This window comes from Semicossyphus pulcher, unplaced genomic scaffold (assembly GCF_022749685.1).
Source record: "Semicossyphus pulcher isolate SPU_LCO1_2020_fin unplaced genomic scaffold, fSemPul1.0.p SCAF_18, whole genome shotgun sequence".
Lineage (NCBI taxonomy): Eukaryota > Metazoa > Chordata > Actinopteri > Labriformes > Labridae > Semicossyphus > Semicossyphus pulcher.
The window spans coordinates 1,799,705-1,816,646 of NW_027211691.1; the positions used below are offsets into that span (position 1 = coordinate 1,799,705).

Here is a 16,942-nt window from a genome sequence, read left to right on the forward strand (position 1 = left end):
TACTGATTTAAAACTTGACCTTGACTTTTACAGTGTGACAGAACTTTTTGTACTTAAAATGACAATCTTGGAAGGTTTCACGTCCCAATTTAACCAGACGTCCACGGTCGGCTCCGGCTGTAACTCTTGATTTTCCTGGCTGACGGTCGCTTTCCTTTTCAGACTGTTTGCTTCATCTGAGCGTCGAGTTTGTTTCTTCTTCTTTGGATTTTCACTTCTTGTTGAAGTTGTATCTGTAGTCATCCATCTTTTCTTTGTTTGTTCAGCCATAGTAGATTACTGTTTACTCGCAACACTTGCAGAGAGCGGAGAAGCAGCCGCTTAGCTCCGCCTACCCTCTCTGGCAGACCAACCACTGCTGGCTGATGGAAAACGCGTCACTGATAACAGTTTTGGACTGGCTTTGAAGAATGAGGATACAGAACTGATTTTATTACGCGTGTTCTGAAAGTATTTGATTAAAAATATGATCACACCGTTTTACTTCTCTACAATACAAAGTAACAATCACAGTTATGTTAGATTATGTGGAGGAGGGTTATCGATGAAACATTACTGTAATAATTTAAACCAAACTTTCAGGGATCTTTACACATTTTTTATGACTTTCCAGGACTGGAAAAAGTTCCCTGACTTTACCTGGTTTTTTCACGACTGTGTGAACTCTGGCATTAAATTGCAGACAGGGAAAGTGTTGAAGAAAAACCACTCAGAGCGTGTTTGAGTCGTAAACTGTCCTTTAGTAAAACAATCACAGAGTCCTGTTATCACTGCCGGCTCAGGTGAACCATAGATGGTGCAAATGAGCATTTATTGTTAAGTTGAATATACATTTAGTTTAAGAAATATATTCATCAGTAGATCAGAAGTAGCTTTAGCCCCTCACAGAGTCTCTTCAGGCTTCAGGAGGAGCATGTGCTTCCCTCTGAACCAGAGAAGAGTCAGCGTCAGAGGATCCAGGCGTGGACAGATACACAGAGCCTGTGCAGATCCTGCAGGCTTGGATTATTTTAAATCCACTTACTTTATGACAGTAATCAGAACATCATCAGAAAACATTATCTTTATTAATTATTAACAGTCCAGAGGTCCTTGAAGGCATCACAGCTTCATCCTAGCTTCTTCAGGAGGTCGACAGCGTCTTTATGGACCTGCAGGCGGACAAATAAATTAAATCTCACTTCAGCATATTTTTAAACCAGAGCCATATTTTTTAACTATTTTAGGAATTTTTGGATTATAGGCACAAAAAGTTTTGGAATTTCTCCAGTAGATTGATTAAGTCGACATCTGTGAACTGGACTGTAACGGCTGCAAACTCTCCTGAAGTGCGTCCTGTAAAAGTTCTTGTTGTTTCCACTGACAGGCTCAGATTGTTATTCTGTGTGTGACAACATGACAGAAAGGATCCCTACAGAGATAGACCTTTTTGTTACAGAGGAAGATGAATGTTTTAACCACACACAGACGTTACATCGCTCTCTGCAAACACACCAGACTCCATTAACAACACTGTGTGAGTTTGCTGTTTTAAAGGGTTAGTTTGGATCCAACCAAATATTTGTGTAACACAGAATAGGAAACAAACTAACTGCTGAAGGCAGAGTGTGTGTTTGTAAAGGAGCTAGTTTCAGAGTTCAGTGTTTGCTCGTGAGATCAGCTTATTGTCCTGTTTGAATTTGATGGTTTTGGCTTCCTAAATCTTCTTTACAGTGAAACTTCACATCTCATGTCAACAGAGTAAACAAGACGCTGGTGGTGTTGGTGTGTTTACCTCTTTGTCCTCATGTGTGTGAGCAGGATACTCTTTAGCTTTGGTTAACCACAGCAGAGCTTTCTCTTTGTCTTTCATGGCCAGGTAGGTCTTCCCCAGCATCAGCATGTTCTTACTGTAGAAGTTTGGATCAACTGAGGAATAAAAAACATTTGTATTCAGTTATAGAAATGAAAACCTTTAAAGACTTTTCTGTCCGGGTTCAAAGAGAGCAACAGTTTGAGTGTTTTACCTTCTTCAGCTTTCAGGAAAAACTCCAACGCCTGAAAGAGACGGAAGAGTCATGCAAAGGTGTAAATATGTGTGAAACTCCTGAAGCTGTGTTAACACTCGGCTTCTGCAGGTCCTTAAAACGTCTTTAAAACGTCGACCTTACAAATGTCAGAGCCTTCAGATGTCTGAAATATGAGGAGAAGTTTATGTACCTTTTTAACGTTTTATGTTTAAGTTCAGTCTCCCTTTTTAACATGAATATTGATCATGCTGCAACAAAACTAACAAAGAACCAATCAACACTAATGCAAAGTGTGCAGCCGGTCAGAACGTCTCAGATCGCTCTCAGCTAGTGCTAACATGGCGTCTCCTCTCATCAAAACATACAGCAACTCCTGGAAGTAATAAGTCAAAATATGTTGTTTTTTAACACACAAACATGAAACAGGCCTTAAATTGCTTCCCTAGTATTCTTAAAAAGGTCTTAAAAGTCTCAAAGTTGCTGAAACGTGCAGAAACTCTGCGATAGCCCTTTAACAGAGGAGACAGAGGAGTCCTCACCTCCTCGTATGTGGACGTTGGCGGTGATGCAAAAATGACAGCAGCCACTTTACGCTGATACCACGGCAGCTCAGCGAACGCAAAGCACCTGGAAGAGAGAAGTCATACAGGTTCATCTTCATAATGAAACATTAAAGGTGCACTCACCTGCAGTGTCCCATGTGTTCCAACATCCCACAACCTACTGGAGAACTGTTTGGAGACATGGCCGTCTCTGTAGCAGCTCCAACACTCGGAAATATTCTACCAGATAATTACTGACGAAATGAAACCTGACTCCTTTAAAAAGAGTCTTAAGACCCATTTTTACCCACTTTGACTTACTGCTGTGATGGTTTCTGAAAAGGTTTGTGTCCGATTATGAACGATTATTTGTGCCCACACTGAGTGCTGTGAAGACTCATTCAGAGAACATTATTCCAGCCCTACGCTCCCTCCAGAAGCCTCCAGAGAGTCAGGGAGGAAAGTTGTCGATGTGAAACAGACTCTGCTTGTCAGAAAAGTTTCACACGCTTCTGAAGCAGCTGTGTTAAATACTCAGATTTATTGTTTGTAACAGGAAAATAAAAGCCTCACCAGTAACCCAGGATGTGTAAAGAAGTGGCATCTTTGGGATTAAGCTCGATGGCTCTCTGGGGAAAAGAAACACAAAGGACTTCAGAAAACAGATAAATGTCATTAAATAAAAATAAGTCATTTACCGAAACGTCGTCTCACCTCCAGATGTTGCCTGATGATGTAGGAATTTCCAATTTTCACCTTGACTCCCTCGTAATCCCCGACATCACTGATGCATATTGCATACCACTGTGTCAGGAGAGGAAGAATTTAAATGGGCTTCATGATGATTTATTTTTGATCATATTTTTTGTCAAAAACATCAAACACAGGAGTGATTTACTGTGAGGAAACATACTTTATGTGCTGCAAAGCTCTGCTCGTCCTTCTCCAGGGCTTTCTTTGCGTACTCGAAGGCCTCGAACACCAGCAGCTTCTTCCGCTCTGCCTCCATGTCAGGCAGCAGCGAGAGGTCACGAGACGCCCGGGCGAGCCTCCAGAGGAACTCTGCATCATCACTGCACAGACACAAAAAAAAACCTCACTTTAGTTTAAACAGAAATACCTGGAAAAACTCTATTACAGGTGCAGTAACACGTTTGACTCTGACGCCCTCTAGTGGTAGTAGGGCTGAGTGTTACTGGTACTTGATACCTTTCAAAGGTTCAATAAAAAAAAGCAGGGATACAAATATCTATCATTAATGTAATGCACAAAAACAAAGTACTTTCCTGTGACTTCTGTTGATCAGAAAAACTAAAGAACATTTAAAAGGTGAGCAGAGATGTTAGAGACAGTGTTACCTGTTCTTGTGCTGCAGCAGCAGCTGGTAGAGCTTCTCTGTCTCTGCACAGCTGTACAGGTAGTCTGCCTGCTCCAACACCTCCTCTGCACACGCAAAAGTTCACACAGTCTGTCAGGAAATGTTCTCATTCATTCTGTCCATGTTGCAATGTGTCATATTGAGCACTACCTTTCTCCAAGGCGTGGACCACGGCTGACTGCTGCATTCTGTGACGAGCTTCATAAAGCAGACAGGACAGTGAAGGAAGCCCCAGGAGGACTGCAGCTCCTCCAGTCTGCAAACGAGACAGGAAGTGACATCAACACACTGAAACCCTGGATTCAAGTGGTGTCAGAAAAATGAGTCAAAAAGAGGCAAAACTGACGCGAATGCCCCCTTAAGTCAGAACAACTGTTTTTTCAGGTAAATGTAGGAACATATTTTTTTAAGGAAATTTTTCTGGGGAAAAAACACGTTTTTTATTATGAATATTCAACATCTCTTTTTTGCCTCCAGCAATTAATGACAAGTCAATAATGTCCTATTATTTAAGTTAAATTTGACATTCATTAAGAAATAACCATCTTTTTTTTTTTGCTTTAAAGAAACAGTTTAAAACACATTTTCAGAAGAAAACAAAAAACTAACCAAAACGATTCAGGAAATGTATGTAACCCTTTTCATATTATACTGAACCAAACAGTTAGAACAAACAAACAAACACCTCATGTATGGGTTTATATTTATGTTAAATTTGAGCCTGAGTTTAATTTAATTTAATTTCTCTGTGCTGGATACACCTCTCTGACATGTCTACCTAAGTGTTTCTCAGAGAGTAAGTACCACTACTTTTCAACTATGGAAATGGGAAAATCCGAGGTTCACATGAATGCAGCACTGTACTACTGCTAGCTAGGGGATAGTTTCTTTGGAGTTTAAAGTGATTCCTGGCTGCTGGTTGTTATTTACAATGATCGATCATCCTCAGGTGTTTACTCAAGGTAAACTGATGCTAACAGACAAGTATGGTGGCCACTGGTCACTGTCAAAGCTGTCTTTAATAAAGTTTATGAGAGATTATATTAAATAAATAAACTAAAATCAATCTAAATAATACTCACATCATCAGAGTTTAGCGGTTAGACTTTTACAAAGTGATAACAGAACTGCTGTTACATACTAGCTGATGCATAGCTGCAGTATGACTGCACTAAAGCCCTGCTGCCCTTTAACCTACATATCGATAAGCATCTAAGCTTTAACACAGGAGTGTTAAAAAGTAAATGTATGTACTAAGTAGCTAAAATTGACCAAGTCTAACAGTTTCCTGCAGGATAACAGCACTGTTAAATGAGTATGGATAAAGGGCTTCTTTATTTACAGCAGTATTATTCCTTCGTAAAGCAGTCCAGTAGTTCCGGGTTGTCCCTCTGATCCTGACGCATTTTGCCCCAGATGCTGACAGTAAAGTCCTGCTCATACACCGCGTTAACACCAGTCCAGCCATCAAGCTCGTTTGACTCGAGCCAGAAAGTCAGACGTGAAAATGAATGTGCGGTGCGTTCAATGGTTTCAACAAGCTGCAGGGTGTGAGTTTGTGTACGCAGAAAATGCCCGGATGTAACATTATTCCTTCAGTGATAAAAACTTGTGTTATGTTGATTTTCCGAGTAGCTTGTCCGGTTTGCAATATTCTTTCTTAACTTTTGTATTAAGTTTCTAAATTGTCTAATTTTAATTCTCTTTATGGGTGTAATTAGTGGACTTTCTTCCCATCGAATACTGTACTCCAATTTCTATTGTAATATTAATAGGGTTAAAAAACACTTTTTTTGAAGTCAGTTAATGTGACAAATATTTTAATTACTTTATAGGTATGAATCCCCTGTTAACCAGACTATACGGTAAATTACAAAAGAAAAAATAACAGAAATCAACTCTTAAGCTGGATAAATATAAATTTGTATACGGTTGGCTAAATGAAAATGTACACAGGATGTGGTATGTTTAAGACATATCTTGATACATTTAACTTTTTAGAGCAAATTCAAATTCAAGTAGATTAAAATTTAAAAAGAACTCATTTCTACCGTAAATCAGCTACATAATAGCACAATATTTTAAATGAATAGCGTTTAATTATTGCTACGAGATTTCTTTCCTGAACGCACCCCGGAAAACTGTGTCCCATAGATATTCAGTCGGTAGGAAACAACGAAACGTCGTGTGGGTTCCGCCTTAACTTGCACCGATACCGCACAGTGTCGTCACAACGTGTTAATTTAATATAAAGACAACCACAAAACATTTACATCTAAACAGGTCTTTTAACATAATCAATAAGACAACTCAAAACAAACCTACTCCAAAGTGAACGGACGTAGTAAGCTAAAGTTAGTTTAGCTGTTGGGCTCCTCCCTCTCCCACCCCCATGTTCATGTTGCCCAGCTGTTCTTGTCAGATAACTAAACGCTACGTATACGTGTAGTGCAACAAGAGGCGGGCAAGCGTTCACGTTTTTCACAACTAAACAGGTAAAAAAAAAAAGCTTGATTAAGTTTTCTACTGGTATGAAGAAACAATATGTTTATGAGGAGACTGTATCGGTTGTCAGTTTGGGTGCTTCAGACATAACCACACCCACCTAACGGGAACTGACTGCGTGTTTTTTGTTAATTAACTTTAAGCTAAAGCAGTTGCCAGCTTATAACTGTTACAAATCTGTACCATACTGTTATTTAAAGTTCTGTTGGTTTTATTATGGGAATGTCATTATATATATATTTTTTATATTTGTACTTGAGCATCGATACAGGTCCCTCATACACCGCACTGCTCTGCTCTGCTCTGTTGGTCCATTGAATTACATTAGATTAACAGAATGTGTAGTTACACCAGAGAGGAGCTGCCTGTTCAACATCGAGAGGAACAAATATACTCCTATTATTTTTAAGGGAGAAACAACACAATGTCTTGACAACCAGCAAGTCTTGCTTTCAAATTGTATTTAAGTCAAAGTAGGATACAATACAAATAAAAAAAGAATAATATTATATGAGTAAAAGCAGATACTATTCACTCTTAAATGTAGAGTCGTAGAAGTATCAAGTAGAAGAGACTGAAGTGGTATAAATGTTTGTGATCACACTCATATCCAACATCATTTGTTGATTATCTGTTTGATCTTTTTAGGACAACAAGCTATGGACTCAAATTGGTCCCCAATTACAGGGGTAACAAGAGGGTCCCCAATGGTCGGGTCCCCATTGGCAGGGTCCCCAAGAGGGTCCCCAATGGTAGGGTCCCCATTGGCTGGGTCCCTTAGAGGGTCCCCAAGAGGGTCCCCAATGGTAGGGTCCCCAATCACAGAGCCTGCCAGAGGGTCCCCATTTTCAGGGGCAGCAAGAGGGTCCCCAATGGTAGGTTCCTTAAGAGGGTCCCCAATGGTAGGTGCAGTCGGAGGGTCCCCGATGGCAGGAGCCTCATGTTGGTCCCCGATGGCAGGGGCTGCATGTGCGCCCCCAATGTCAGTGGCCTCATGTTGGTCCCCGATGTCAGGAGCTGCATGTGTGCCCCCAATGTCAGCGGCCACAGGTGGGACCCCAACACTAGGGCCCTCCCATTTTGCCACGAAGGTGGAGCTGACGATCTCGTGTGAGAACCTGTTGGACATGGACATCTTCTCGAAGTCGGACCCTCTGTGTGCTGTCTACATCAACACCTCGGGCTCCCGCTGGTATGAGGTCTGTACGGAAGGAGCAGCAACAGAACATGTCTTAATAATGTTGCTTTATTTTGAAAAGGCATTGTATTTACCCTTTTATCAACTACAGACGTACCTGCTTGTATTGTTGGCCCAGCATGTATGTTTTTCTCTTTGTGCATCAGTTTGGGCGCACAGAAATGATCCTGAACAGCCTGAATCCAAAGTTTGCCAAGAAGTTCGTCATGGATTATTATTTCGAGATGGTGCAGAAGCTGAAGTTCTGCGTCTATGATATCGACAATGACACCTACGACCTGGGTGATGATGATTTCCTGGGGGAGCTTGAATGCACCCTGGGTCAGGTGAGCTTCACTTTGTAGATTTTGAAAACAAACTTGTCGTTTATCCTCCCTTTATTGTCCTGTGACGCTGCCGGTGTTTGTGTTCAGATTGTTTCTAACAGGCAGATGACTCGAACTTTGTTGCTGACGGATAAGAGGCCTGCGGGTCACGGGACCATCACAGTGAGTGGACTCATGCTTTTTTTAACTATCTGACTAAAATTTCATCCAGATTTGTGTTTGAAAAAAGTGATTTTAGTGTCCAGTTGTTGCTCTGAAGATATGCGGCTTGTATAAAGTGGTTTAAATACTTAGATTGATCACTAAGGGGGGAAACAAACAGCCATGATCTGTTCTCTGAGTCACTGAATGAATAGATTTAGGACCTGTTGCTAGTCTCCAAAAAGGGCGAGAAACCCCCATGACTCAGGAAATGCCTCTCGGTGTGATGTCATCTTTCATGCATGCAGATAACATGAATGCGTAAAGATGGAGAGACAGAGAGGGAGAGAGAGGGGGAGAAAGAGAGAGAGAGGGGGAGAAGACAGGAGCATAGCGTGTCAGGTCCCCTGGCAGTCTAAGATTTTACATAAAAATGTAGAATCTGTTGGAGCCCGACTGGATTTGAACACAGAAAATGTTCTGGTTTACGTTTGTAGACTGAGTTGTATTGACCAATCACGTATCAGCAGGCTGCAGCGCATGCAGGAAAAACAGTCAGTGAGGAAAGCAAAAGCTGTCGGAACATAATCTACCATAATGACATCCCGGATCCCATCAGCATCATCTGATGATGATTTAGCTTCTTATTAATCTCTATAAACAGACATCTGCATGCTAACAGCTAACAGCTAACAATCTGTTCTAGATCAAAAGAATTAAACTTGAGACCAATTCCCTTGACGAAGACGTTCAGTGTTTAGATTTCCTTTAAATGCATCATAAATGATGGCTCCGCCCTCCATTCTAAAAGCTTCTCACGTTAAAGTAGTGTTCTTCTCCTCCTGAGGACAGACCTGACAAAGCTTCATGTTGTTCCTAATCTGCATCATGATGTTGTTCTTTCAGCAAACTGAAGAGCCGTTAATTAAAGTCGATCACAAGAGAATCTGTTTCTGTTTGGGCTTCATCCCGCTGCATTAAGCCAGAGTGCAGCCTCTGTGTAACTTCCTGTTTACAGTGAGACTGAGACTCAGCACAGACAGGTGAACGGGCGCTCCTCCGGGGGATGGGACGAACCGAGAGATGACAGCGTTTATTTAGCAGACACATCTGGAGGGAGAATTTACCTTTGATCTAAACACACGGTCGCTGCTCGAGCTGCTGACTGGACTGTAAACAATGCAGCGCACGGAGGAGGAAGAGTTGGCTGGAAGTCGTTTATCACTAACCACTTGGATAACCGGAATGCCTGAATTGTTCTCTGTTAAAAGGCCGATGGTTTCAGAAATAGCAGCACAACTAACCATAAGCTTTATCACAAAGGAAAGTTTGAAGCCTACTCTTTGAAGTAGTATATGAATTTGCCTGAACTTAAAGAGTTTTGATCTCTCTTTTTCTCTAATAGATCCGTGCTGAAGAAATAACAGACACCAGAGTGGCAAATCTTGAGGTGTCAGCGCGCAGGCTGGACAAAAAGGTAATTTTTTTCATATTTAAACTGCCTTTTTATTTACTTTATATATCTTGAAGTGTCATGAATAACTAATTGGATGGTTGTTCAGTACTTCTGGTGGTCCGACCCTTTCCTGGAGTTCTTCAAGCAGACAGAGACTGGATGGCGGTTGGCTCACAGGACAGAGGTACAAATATTTACTTTAAAGTAATTCCTGTGTTTATAAGACATGCTGGCTGTGTGTCTCATTCCCACTTCTTTTTACAGTATGTAAAAAACAATTTGAACCCGATATGGAAACCCTTTCGCATCTCATTGCGAGCTCTGTGTGGAGGCGACGTGGAGAAACCTGTGAAGGTATTTGTTTTTACAGTTTAAGTCATCACCTTTATAACCTGTAAAATGCAGCCTATTAACACAACCTGTTTATTAAACCCCCTGATGGCTCTGACGTGTGGACACTGTATATTTTTTGCTTCTTTTTATGTTTTATACCAGCTTGTGTGACCACCTCCTCTAACCTACTAATGATTCATTTTGTGATTGCGTTTTCTTTTCACCGTGCGGCGTAAAGCGAGGGGCTGCTGCTGGATGAGCGCTGTGTGTGTGTGTGCACGATACATGACGTCACCGCAGGAAGGTGTGAAGTTTTCCTGTTTAGTTTTTTGTTTGTTAAGCTGTTTCCATTTTGTTTAACTGCATTTATATTTATAACAGAGTGTAAAGTGATTGATCATCGGTGCATGTGAGGTGTGAGCTTTGTCAATGAGCCCGACCGATATGGGACTGTTGAGACAAACAATTTTGGAGGGAAAAAAGTGTTTACCACAATGGCAGCTAATAAAGTGCGGCCTTTATAAACAAATAAACTTAATTTAAAATATTTAACATTACAGCAAAGTTTCAACCAATCCTAGTGCAGACGTAAGGTCTTTACAGGTCCAAAATAACAGACCCAAATCCTCAGGCACCTAAAAAATCCTGAGACCTGCGATGTGCTTACTCAGTAAAGTAGACTCTACAAACCTAGTAGTTAAAGTTGTTGCTGAAATGCGACAGTGCTGCTAAAAGCATGAACTATGTGGAAGTTAGAGTACTGTTTAGTACGGAAGCCCGAAGCGGACATGCATCCAAACATTTTATTTACTCCCTGAACACACCTGGCCTCAACATGTGGTTTTCATGATCGAGTTATGATCCTCTGACGTTACCGTGGTGAAACACATAAGTCGACTTCTCCAGAAAACAACTTAAAATTTCTGGTTATCGCGGGAAAACCTGCTTAGGGCTTCCGTAGTTTGACCCATCTTACTGTAAATAATGTCGTTATAGTCCTTGTCCCGTATCTCCTCTCACTTTTGCGATCTGATCCAGTCAGCCTGATCGTCACATGATGCCTCTCTTATCTAATCAGCGCTGATCATACGTATTTTAAATGTTGATAAATTGACCTGGTGTCCTCTGTGGACCTGTGAAGACCTTATCATCCACACATATCGATCGGGCTCTACTTTGGACTTTATCGCAGTCGGGTTAGATTGTTTTAGTTTTAAAAAGACACGATTAAAAAAATGTTCCTCCAGACATAACAACATTTGATAGCACTTATTTATTTAAGACTTATTTTACACCTTTAAAAATGTCACCTTTAGAAACTTACCTCACCTACATTTTTCATCCTGTATTGACACACAGTCGACTGTCTGAACTGTTTACTCTGTGTCTTTTATTGAATGTGAATTCCTCTTCAGGTTGCCTGTTACGACCGTCGTATCAACGGCTCCCACGACCTCATCGGGACCTTTAAAACCACGCTGGCAGAGATGCAAACAGGGACACACATTTGCCCAGTGAGACTTCAGTGTGTGTGTTTGATTCCTGACCTGTTGCTGTCATTTTAACTGGCATAAATAAAACCCGTGCTCTCACTTGCAGGTTGAGATTGACTGCATTAATCCCAAAAAGTCAAGGAAGAAAAACTATAAAAACTCCGGGGTCGTCTGCATCAAACGATGCGAGGTAAAGATTTTAAAATGAGGAAATGTGTGACGTCTCACTCTGCCTGATTTCAGTATATGTTCTGCATTAGTGCATCTTTGTCTTCATTTTTAAAGCATCCACGATGACTCCTGTTGTAGAACTGTACATGATGTTTTCTCTTTCAGGTGGTGAAGGAGTTCACCTTCCTGGATTATATCATGGGAGGATGTCAAATCAACTTCACCGTGAGTCTTGAACTCTTACCAGATGTTGCTACTGTTTATTTAATGGGCTGAAGAGACATACGGTCTGTTTACACTGACTTTAAGTAAAATAATTATTAGGGGATTTGTTTGCCTTAAAATCAGCCATCAAACTTACTTACATTAATTCACTAAGCAGCGTCCTTCATCCTGTTCCTCGTCGTCTCTCTGACCTGTTCCAGATCGCCATCGACTTCACGGGCTCTAACGGGGATCCCCGCTCTCCTGAGTCCCTCCACTATATCAACCCTGAAGGTTACAATGAATACCTGACGGCCATCTGGGCTGTGGGTAATGTCATCCAGGACTATGACAGGTAAACTCACAATATGCTTCATCCGACACTATCCTGACATCTATCTTTCCAAATCATACATGCAAAGTGATGCAGATGTTCTGTGTGTCTCTGGTGTAAAGCCGGAGTTGCTCTTTCTGCACCAGCTGCATCATTTGACTTGATATCTAGTCTCTGCCTTTGCTCGTTTTGTAGCAAACTAGCGACCGAACTGCACTACAAACAGAGAAAACCGCGTCCCGAAATACGAGAGCAGAGGATGTTATGGAGGAGACGTTTTACAGTGTTTAAGCTCTCTGGATATTGAGCTGTATTTAATCAAGCCATAAATGGCATCCGGCCAAAGAAAGCCGCAGAGAGAGAGCCAAGGCTGCAGCTTCTGGTGCACAATGCATCGTGGGACATGGAGGCTCTGCCAGGATAGCAGGCACTGAGGAAATTTGTCGCTTTAATTGACTACATTTAGTTTTAACTTTAATTGAAAAACCACATAAAACGATCAGTGGTGACAATTCCCCTCCAAAAAAACAATGATGGTGATACAGAACTTAGAAAGATTCAACACAAAGAAAATACCGACAGATAATCAAAAGAATGCATTTATACACCAGAAATGTTCCTGCGTATATTGTGTATAACACACACCGCCTCCCCACCCCCAACCTCTCCGACCTCAACAGCAAAGCCATCACATACAGAGCACACGTCATTGCACATGACCCCGGACACCCCCCCTAATTCATCACACTGCTTCCATCAGGTCGCAAACGCAGGACTCTTTTGTTCCCTCCACCATGGCATCATTAAACAACACCACGTGGTAACTGAAGGGAGGGAAAATGCTGTTATGTGTATGTGTGTCGTGTCGTTATGTCTCTCTTGTATCTATGCCATCTTTGTGTCCGGGTGGCGCTGTACAGACTGCGGCAACACATTTCCTGGAAGGGCAATAAAGATTCTAATCTAATCTTACATGAAAATGTATTTATTCATTTATGTTATTTCAAAGGGAGCATGTGCAACGTGTAACACACATGTTGCCGTTTGATGCATTGCACCAGAGTTCGCTTAAAGCTCGTTTCCATCTGCAGTCTTCACATCGATCCAGTCAGATGAAATGCATCTCTTCCTTTCTGACTTCTGAATTGATGATGAAGTGTCTCACTCTTGATGATTTTATTTCACATGACTAATATGCTGATATTTAATACATGTTATCAGTGTTATACCTCAATGTTTTCTGTCTTTCTGTGTAGTAACAAGATGTTTCCTGTCTTTGGTTTCGGAGCCCAGATCCCAAACTCCTGGAAGGTAACAAAATATAGAAATCAGTGAAACGCCTAACCGTCGTTGGACAGAGCTGACTGTTACTTCATCCACATGTTTGCTCACATGCTTTGCTCATAGTGTATTTTACTTTTAAAACAGCTTAATTATTGAGCAGACAGGAAATCAAAAAAAGAAAACCATTGAAAAACATAATGTTACAAAGCGTTCTTCTTTAAATTCAGAACTTGGTGTTGTCATTAACATATATATATTTCTCACACATATAGGTCTCCCATGAGTTTCCCATCAATTTCAATCCATCAAATCCATTCTGTGCAGGTAAGTTAAACCTCGTCACAAGACTGAGTCTGGCTGTTTAAAGCTGTGTAGTCGATGTGTGTGCTATTGTACTTGTGTGTGTTGCAGGTATAGAGGGTGTGGTGGACGCCTACCAGAAGTGTCTCCCTCAGCTGAAGCTCTGGGGCCCCACAAACTTCTCTCCCATCATCAACCACGTGGCCTGCTTTGCCAGACAAGCTCTCCGGCAGAATATGGCCTCAGTAAGCATCCAGACCCTTCTGTCAAATTTAAAAATCGTTCAGCTTTGAGAGAAAGACCAGCGAGAGGAAGTCTAATTTCTCATCTGTGGTAAAGAAGATGTTGTTCAGGCGTATTTAATGATGGATAAGATGAGTCCTAGTAATCTTGATAGTAACAGTTTTAGATCATATTGAAACAAACTCCTGAAATATTCTGTCATTATATTATTTTTCTGACATTGTCCACTTTGTTTTCTCTTTCCATCTGCAGCAATACTTTGTGCTGCTCATCATCACAGACGGAGTGATCACAGACATGGACCTGACTCGCACCGCTATCGTTGAGGCCTCCCGTCTGCCCATGTCCATCATCATCGTGGGGGTGGGAGGGGCAGATTTCAGCGCCATGGAGTTCCTCGACAGCGACGACAAGCTGCTCCGAGCGCCAAACGGGGACGTAGCTTCAAGAGACATCGTCCAGTTTGTGCCCTTCAGAGATTTCCAGGTAAGCAGCAGCCCAAACATTTATACTGCTGTTACACACTATTTATATGATTTGTGTAATTTTAAGCAATAGTTCATGAGTCAATATAAGTATTAGAGCTGTTAACTAAGTTGGTAGTAAATGTAATACAACACAAATCTACTGTTATGCTGCTATGGAATCCTGCTCTCTGTGTTTTACGATACCAGTCCCCCCTGTGGAAACATTGGTATTATAGCCTTTTATAAAAATTGGGAAAGTTTTTCCCCTTTTTTTGTTGCTTTTTTAACTAATGGACGTCGAGTCTGACAATAAAGATGAACTGAGCTGAACTATCATCTGGAGTGAACAAGTTATTATCTTGTGTGAACATATCATTTGCAAACAAGATAGAACGGGTCACTTTGTTCAAGATATTATCTTGTGCAAACAAGTAATTATATTTTGTCTTCTTGAAACAAGTGTTTATCTTGTGGGAACAAGTTATTATGTTGTGGGAATATGGAGTCCAATAAAGGTCAAAAAGATTTTGAGCTCGCAGAATAATTTCACAGCCTGCAGTTGTATTTCACACTTTGTGTGTATGTGAAAAAAGTTTGCAGGCAAGTATCTAAACTTGTGAATGTGTAAAAAGACTTTGTCCTCACACATTAAAGTTTGTGAATAAGTTTTGCAGGTGTAGAAATATTTTGTGTACACAGAAAATATTTGCAAATGTGTAAAAAGTTTTTGTAGCTGCAGAAACAATTTGTGTCTGTGGACTTAGAGGAACTTTGAGATTTCACAAAGTTTGACACACAAATTTCCCATGTGCACGTGTGAACCTGAAGTTACAAGCTACGAGCTACGGATTTCTTTAGGCCTCAGCTAACCAGCCAATCAGCTCGCCTCCACATTGTCCACTTACCATCCAGTCAGAGGAAGCAACGCTGTCCAATCAGGGCACAACTTAATCTAGCGTGTGCGTAGCTCAGAAACACAACAGCTGGGGAAAAAAAGATGTGAAATTATTTGTGAACATTATTTTGCGAGCTCAAAATCTTTTTGTCCATTATTTGACTCAATATAGGAACTAGTAATTATATTTTGTGGGAAAAAATATAATCTCATTTAAAAACAAGTTATTATCTTCTGTGGGAGCAAGTTATTACATTTAGTAGGAAATAAAATAGAACCTTGTGGAAGTTATACTCTTGTGTAAAAAAGTTAATATGTTGTAAATACAACTTTATATCTTGTGGGAACAAGTTATCATTTAACACAAGACAATGAACTTGTGAGTACAAGATAAAAAAATATCACCTTTGGGGCTTTAAGCGCTCCACATTAGTCATCATTCAGTGTTATGTTTGTGGTGCAGCTCCTATTGAGCGCTCCTGCTTTATTGTTCTTTCCATTAATGTCACCCCTCCCTGTCTACCTGCCTTCTCTCTAGAAGACCTTTGTTTAATTGTTCAGCCTCTCTGCCAGTACCCCAAACACACTCTCTTCTGTTTGTCAAGCATGGTCCCAGATATAACTAATAACCGCTCTTATTGTTGTTATCTTGTCGTTGCAGGGAAACAGTGTGGCCCTTGCGCAGAGCGTCCTGGCCGAGCTGCCCGATCAGCTGTCCTCCTTCTTCAACTCTTACAATTTGAAACCCCCGAATGTTTTCAATCCTCCTGACTCGTCCTAGAAAACTGTGTTAAATAACAACCAAATACCTCTTAAAAGTGCTCATCACCTGCATCTGCTGCTCCCTCTGTCTGCATTTAATGTAGGGAATGCCAAGAAATCAACATGGGGTAAAAAACACAATTAACAGGATGGAAACTAAATGGAATTAAAGTGCTTAAAGATGATGAATGTGGGATAACTATTATACTCTAAAAGAATAATAAATATATATTTATTTGTATAAACACTAACTTCAAATATACCTATATGTTTCAGTGATGTTTAAATGTGAATGGCTTCAGTTGTTGTGATAGCTTGTAAAATGCATGACGACTCCATACAGTCACGGTAATCAGAATATACTCTGTGCACTATAAATGTAACATGTTTCTATGGCTTTGCCGATTAAAAGTTATTATTTCTTGTATATTTCTTTGTTGTATTGATGTTTTTCTGGCTTTTCTCTGTATCACACACAATCATTTATCTTATAACAGTGCTGTCAGAAATGATCTTTGTATATGTCAAAGAGACTGAACTGTGACCACAACTGTGACTCTGGTATTACTCAGACATTGGTAAACATAAGTCACACTTCTGCCAAATTAACTAACTTTCTAAAGAAATAAAAAATATATATATTACACGCTGTTTGGAACTGTGAATAAAATCTACATAATTGTTAGAGCATTGAATGACTGTGTGTCTTAAGTCTTTTGGATGCTTATAGCAAGACTGGGGTCAAGATGGGCGGCTTATTCTGGCAGAGACTGTTACATGCACTCCCCCTGCTGGTTGTTGGATTAACTGTTTGTACTCACCCTGTTATCCCTTTCAGGTGGTGCTGATCCACCTGATTTGGAGGAGAGACCATAAAAGGGGGGCGGGATAAACACTAGAG

The 16,942-nt window shown here is 40.7% G+C and overlaps 2 protein-coding genes across 2 annotated transcripts; one reads left to right on the forward strand and one right to left on the reverse strand.

Annotated features, from left to right (window-relative positions):
• Positions 1-728: 728 nt before the first annotated feature.
• On the reverse strand, positions 729-5,424 carry rmdn1 (regulator of microtubule dynamics 1). The gene is made up of 10 exons (XM_069667571.1): positions 5,272-5,424; positions 4,080-4,185; positions 3,910-3,994; positions 3,465-3,624; positions 3,266-3,355; positions 3,125-3,180; positions 2,549-2,636; positions 2,007-2,037; positions 1,775-1,908; positions 729-1,151 (listed from the first exon to the last, which is right to left on the reverse strand). Exons 1-10 carry the CDS (start codon positions 5,395-5,397, stop codon positions 1,110-1,112), a joined length of 918 nt encoding a protein of 305 aa, XP_069523672.1. The 5' UTR covers positions 5,398-5,424; the 3' UTR covers positions 729-1,109.
• A 943-nt stretch (positions 5,425-6,367) lies between these two features.
• On the forward strand, positions 6,368-16,468 carry LOC138596293 (copine-3-like). The gene is made up of 16 exons (XM_069667923.1): positions 6,368-6,424; positions 7,083-7,633; positions 7,779-7,958; positions 8,046-8,120; positions 9,505-9,576; positions 9,662-9,739; positions 9,820-9,909; positions 11,304-11,402; positions 11,488-11,571; positions 11,718-11,777; positions 11,978-12,111; positions 13,347-13,401; positions 13,647-13,698; positions 13,786-13,919; positions 14,170-14,403; positions 15,941-16,468. Exons 2-16 carry the CDS (start codon positions 7,094-7,096, stop codon positions 16,058-16,060), a joined length of 2,007 nt encoding a protein of 668 aa, XP_069524024.1. The 5' UTR covers positions 6,368-6,424; positions 7,083-7,093; the 3' UTR covers positions 16,061-16,468.
• Positions 16,469-16,942: the final 474 nt, after the last annotated feature.

What these genes read in the sequence shown, in the direction of transcription:
- rmdn1 (XM_069667571.1), bottom strand. Translation starts at nt 5,397, where the DNA reads ATGGCTGGACTGGTGTTAACGCGGTGTATGAGCAGGACTTTACTGTCA. An exon ending in TACGAAGGAATAATACTGCT is followed by an intron (nt 4,186 to 5,271) that starts GTAAATAAAGAA and finishes TCTCGTTTGCAG; the next exon opens with ACTGGAGGAGCTGCAGTCCT. An exon ending in AGAGCTTTGCAGCACATAAA is followed by an intron (nt 3,356 to 3,464) that starts GTATGTTTCCTC and finishes CTCCTGACACAG; the next exon opens with TGGTATGCAATATGCATCAG.
- LOC138596293 (XM_069667923.1), top strand. Translation starts at nt 7,094, where the DNA reads ATGGACTCAAATTGGTCCCCAATTACAGGGGTAACAAGAGGGTCCCCA. An exon ending in CGCGCAGGCTGGACAAAAAG is followed by an intron (nt 9,577 to 9,661) that starts GTAATTTTTTTC and finishes ATGGTTGTTCAG; the next exon opens with TACTTCTGGTGGTCCGACCC. An exon ending in TGCCCTTCAGAGATTTCCAG is followed by an intron (nt 14,404 to 15,940) that starts GTAAGCAGCAGC and finishes TTGTCGTTGCAG; the next exon opens with GGAAACAGTGTGGCCCTTGC.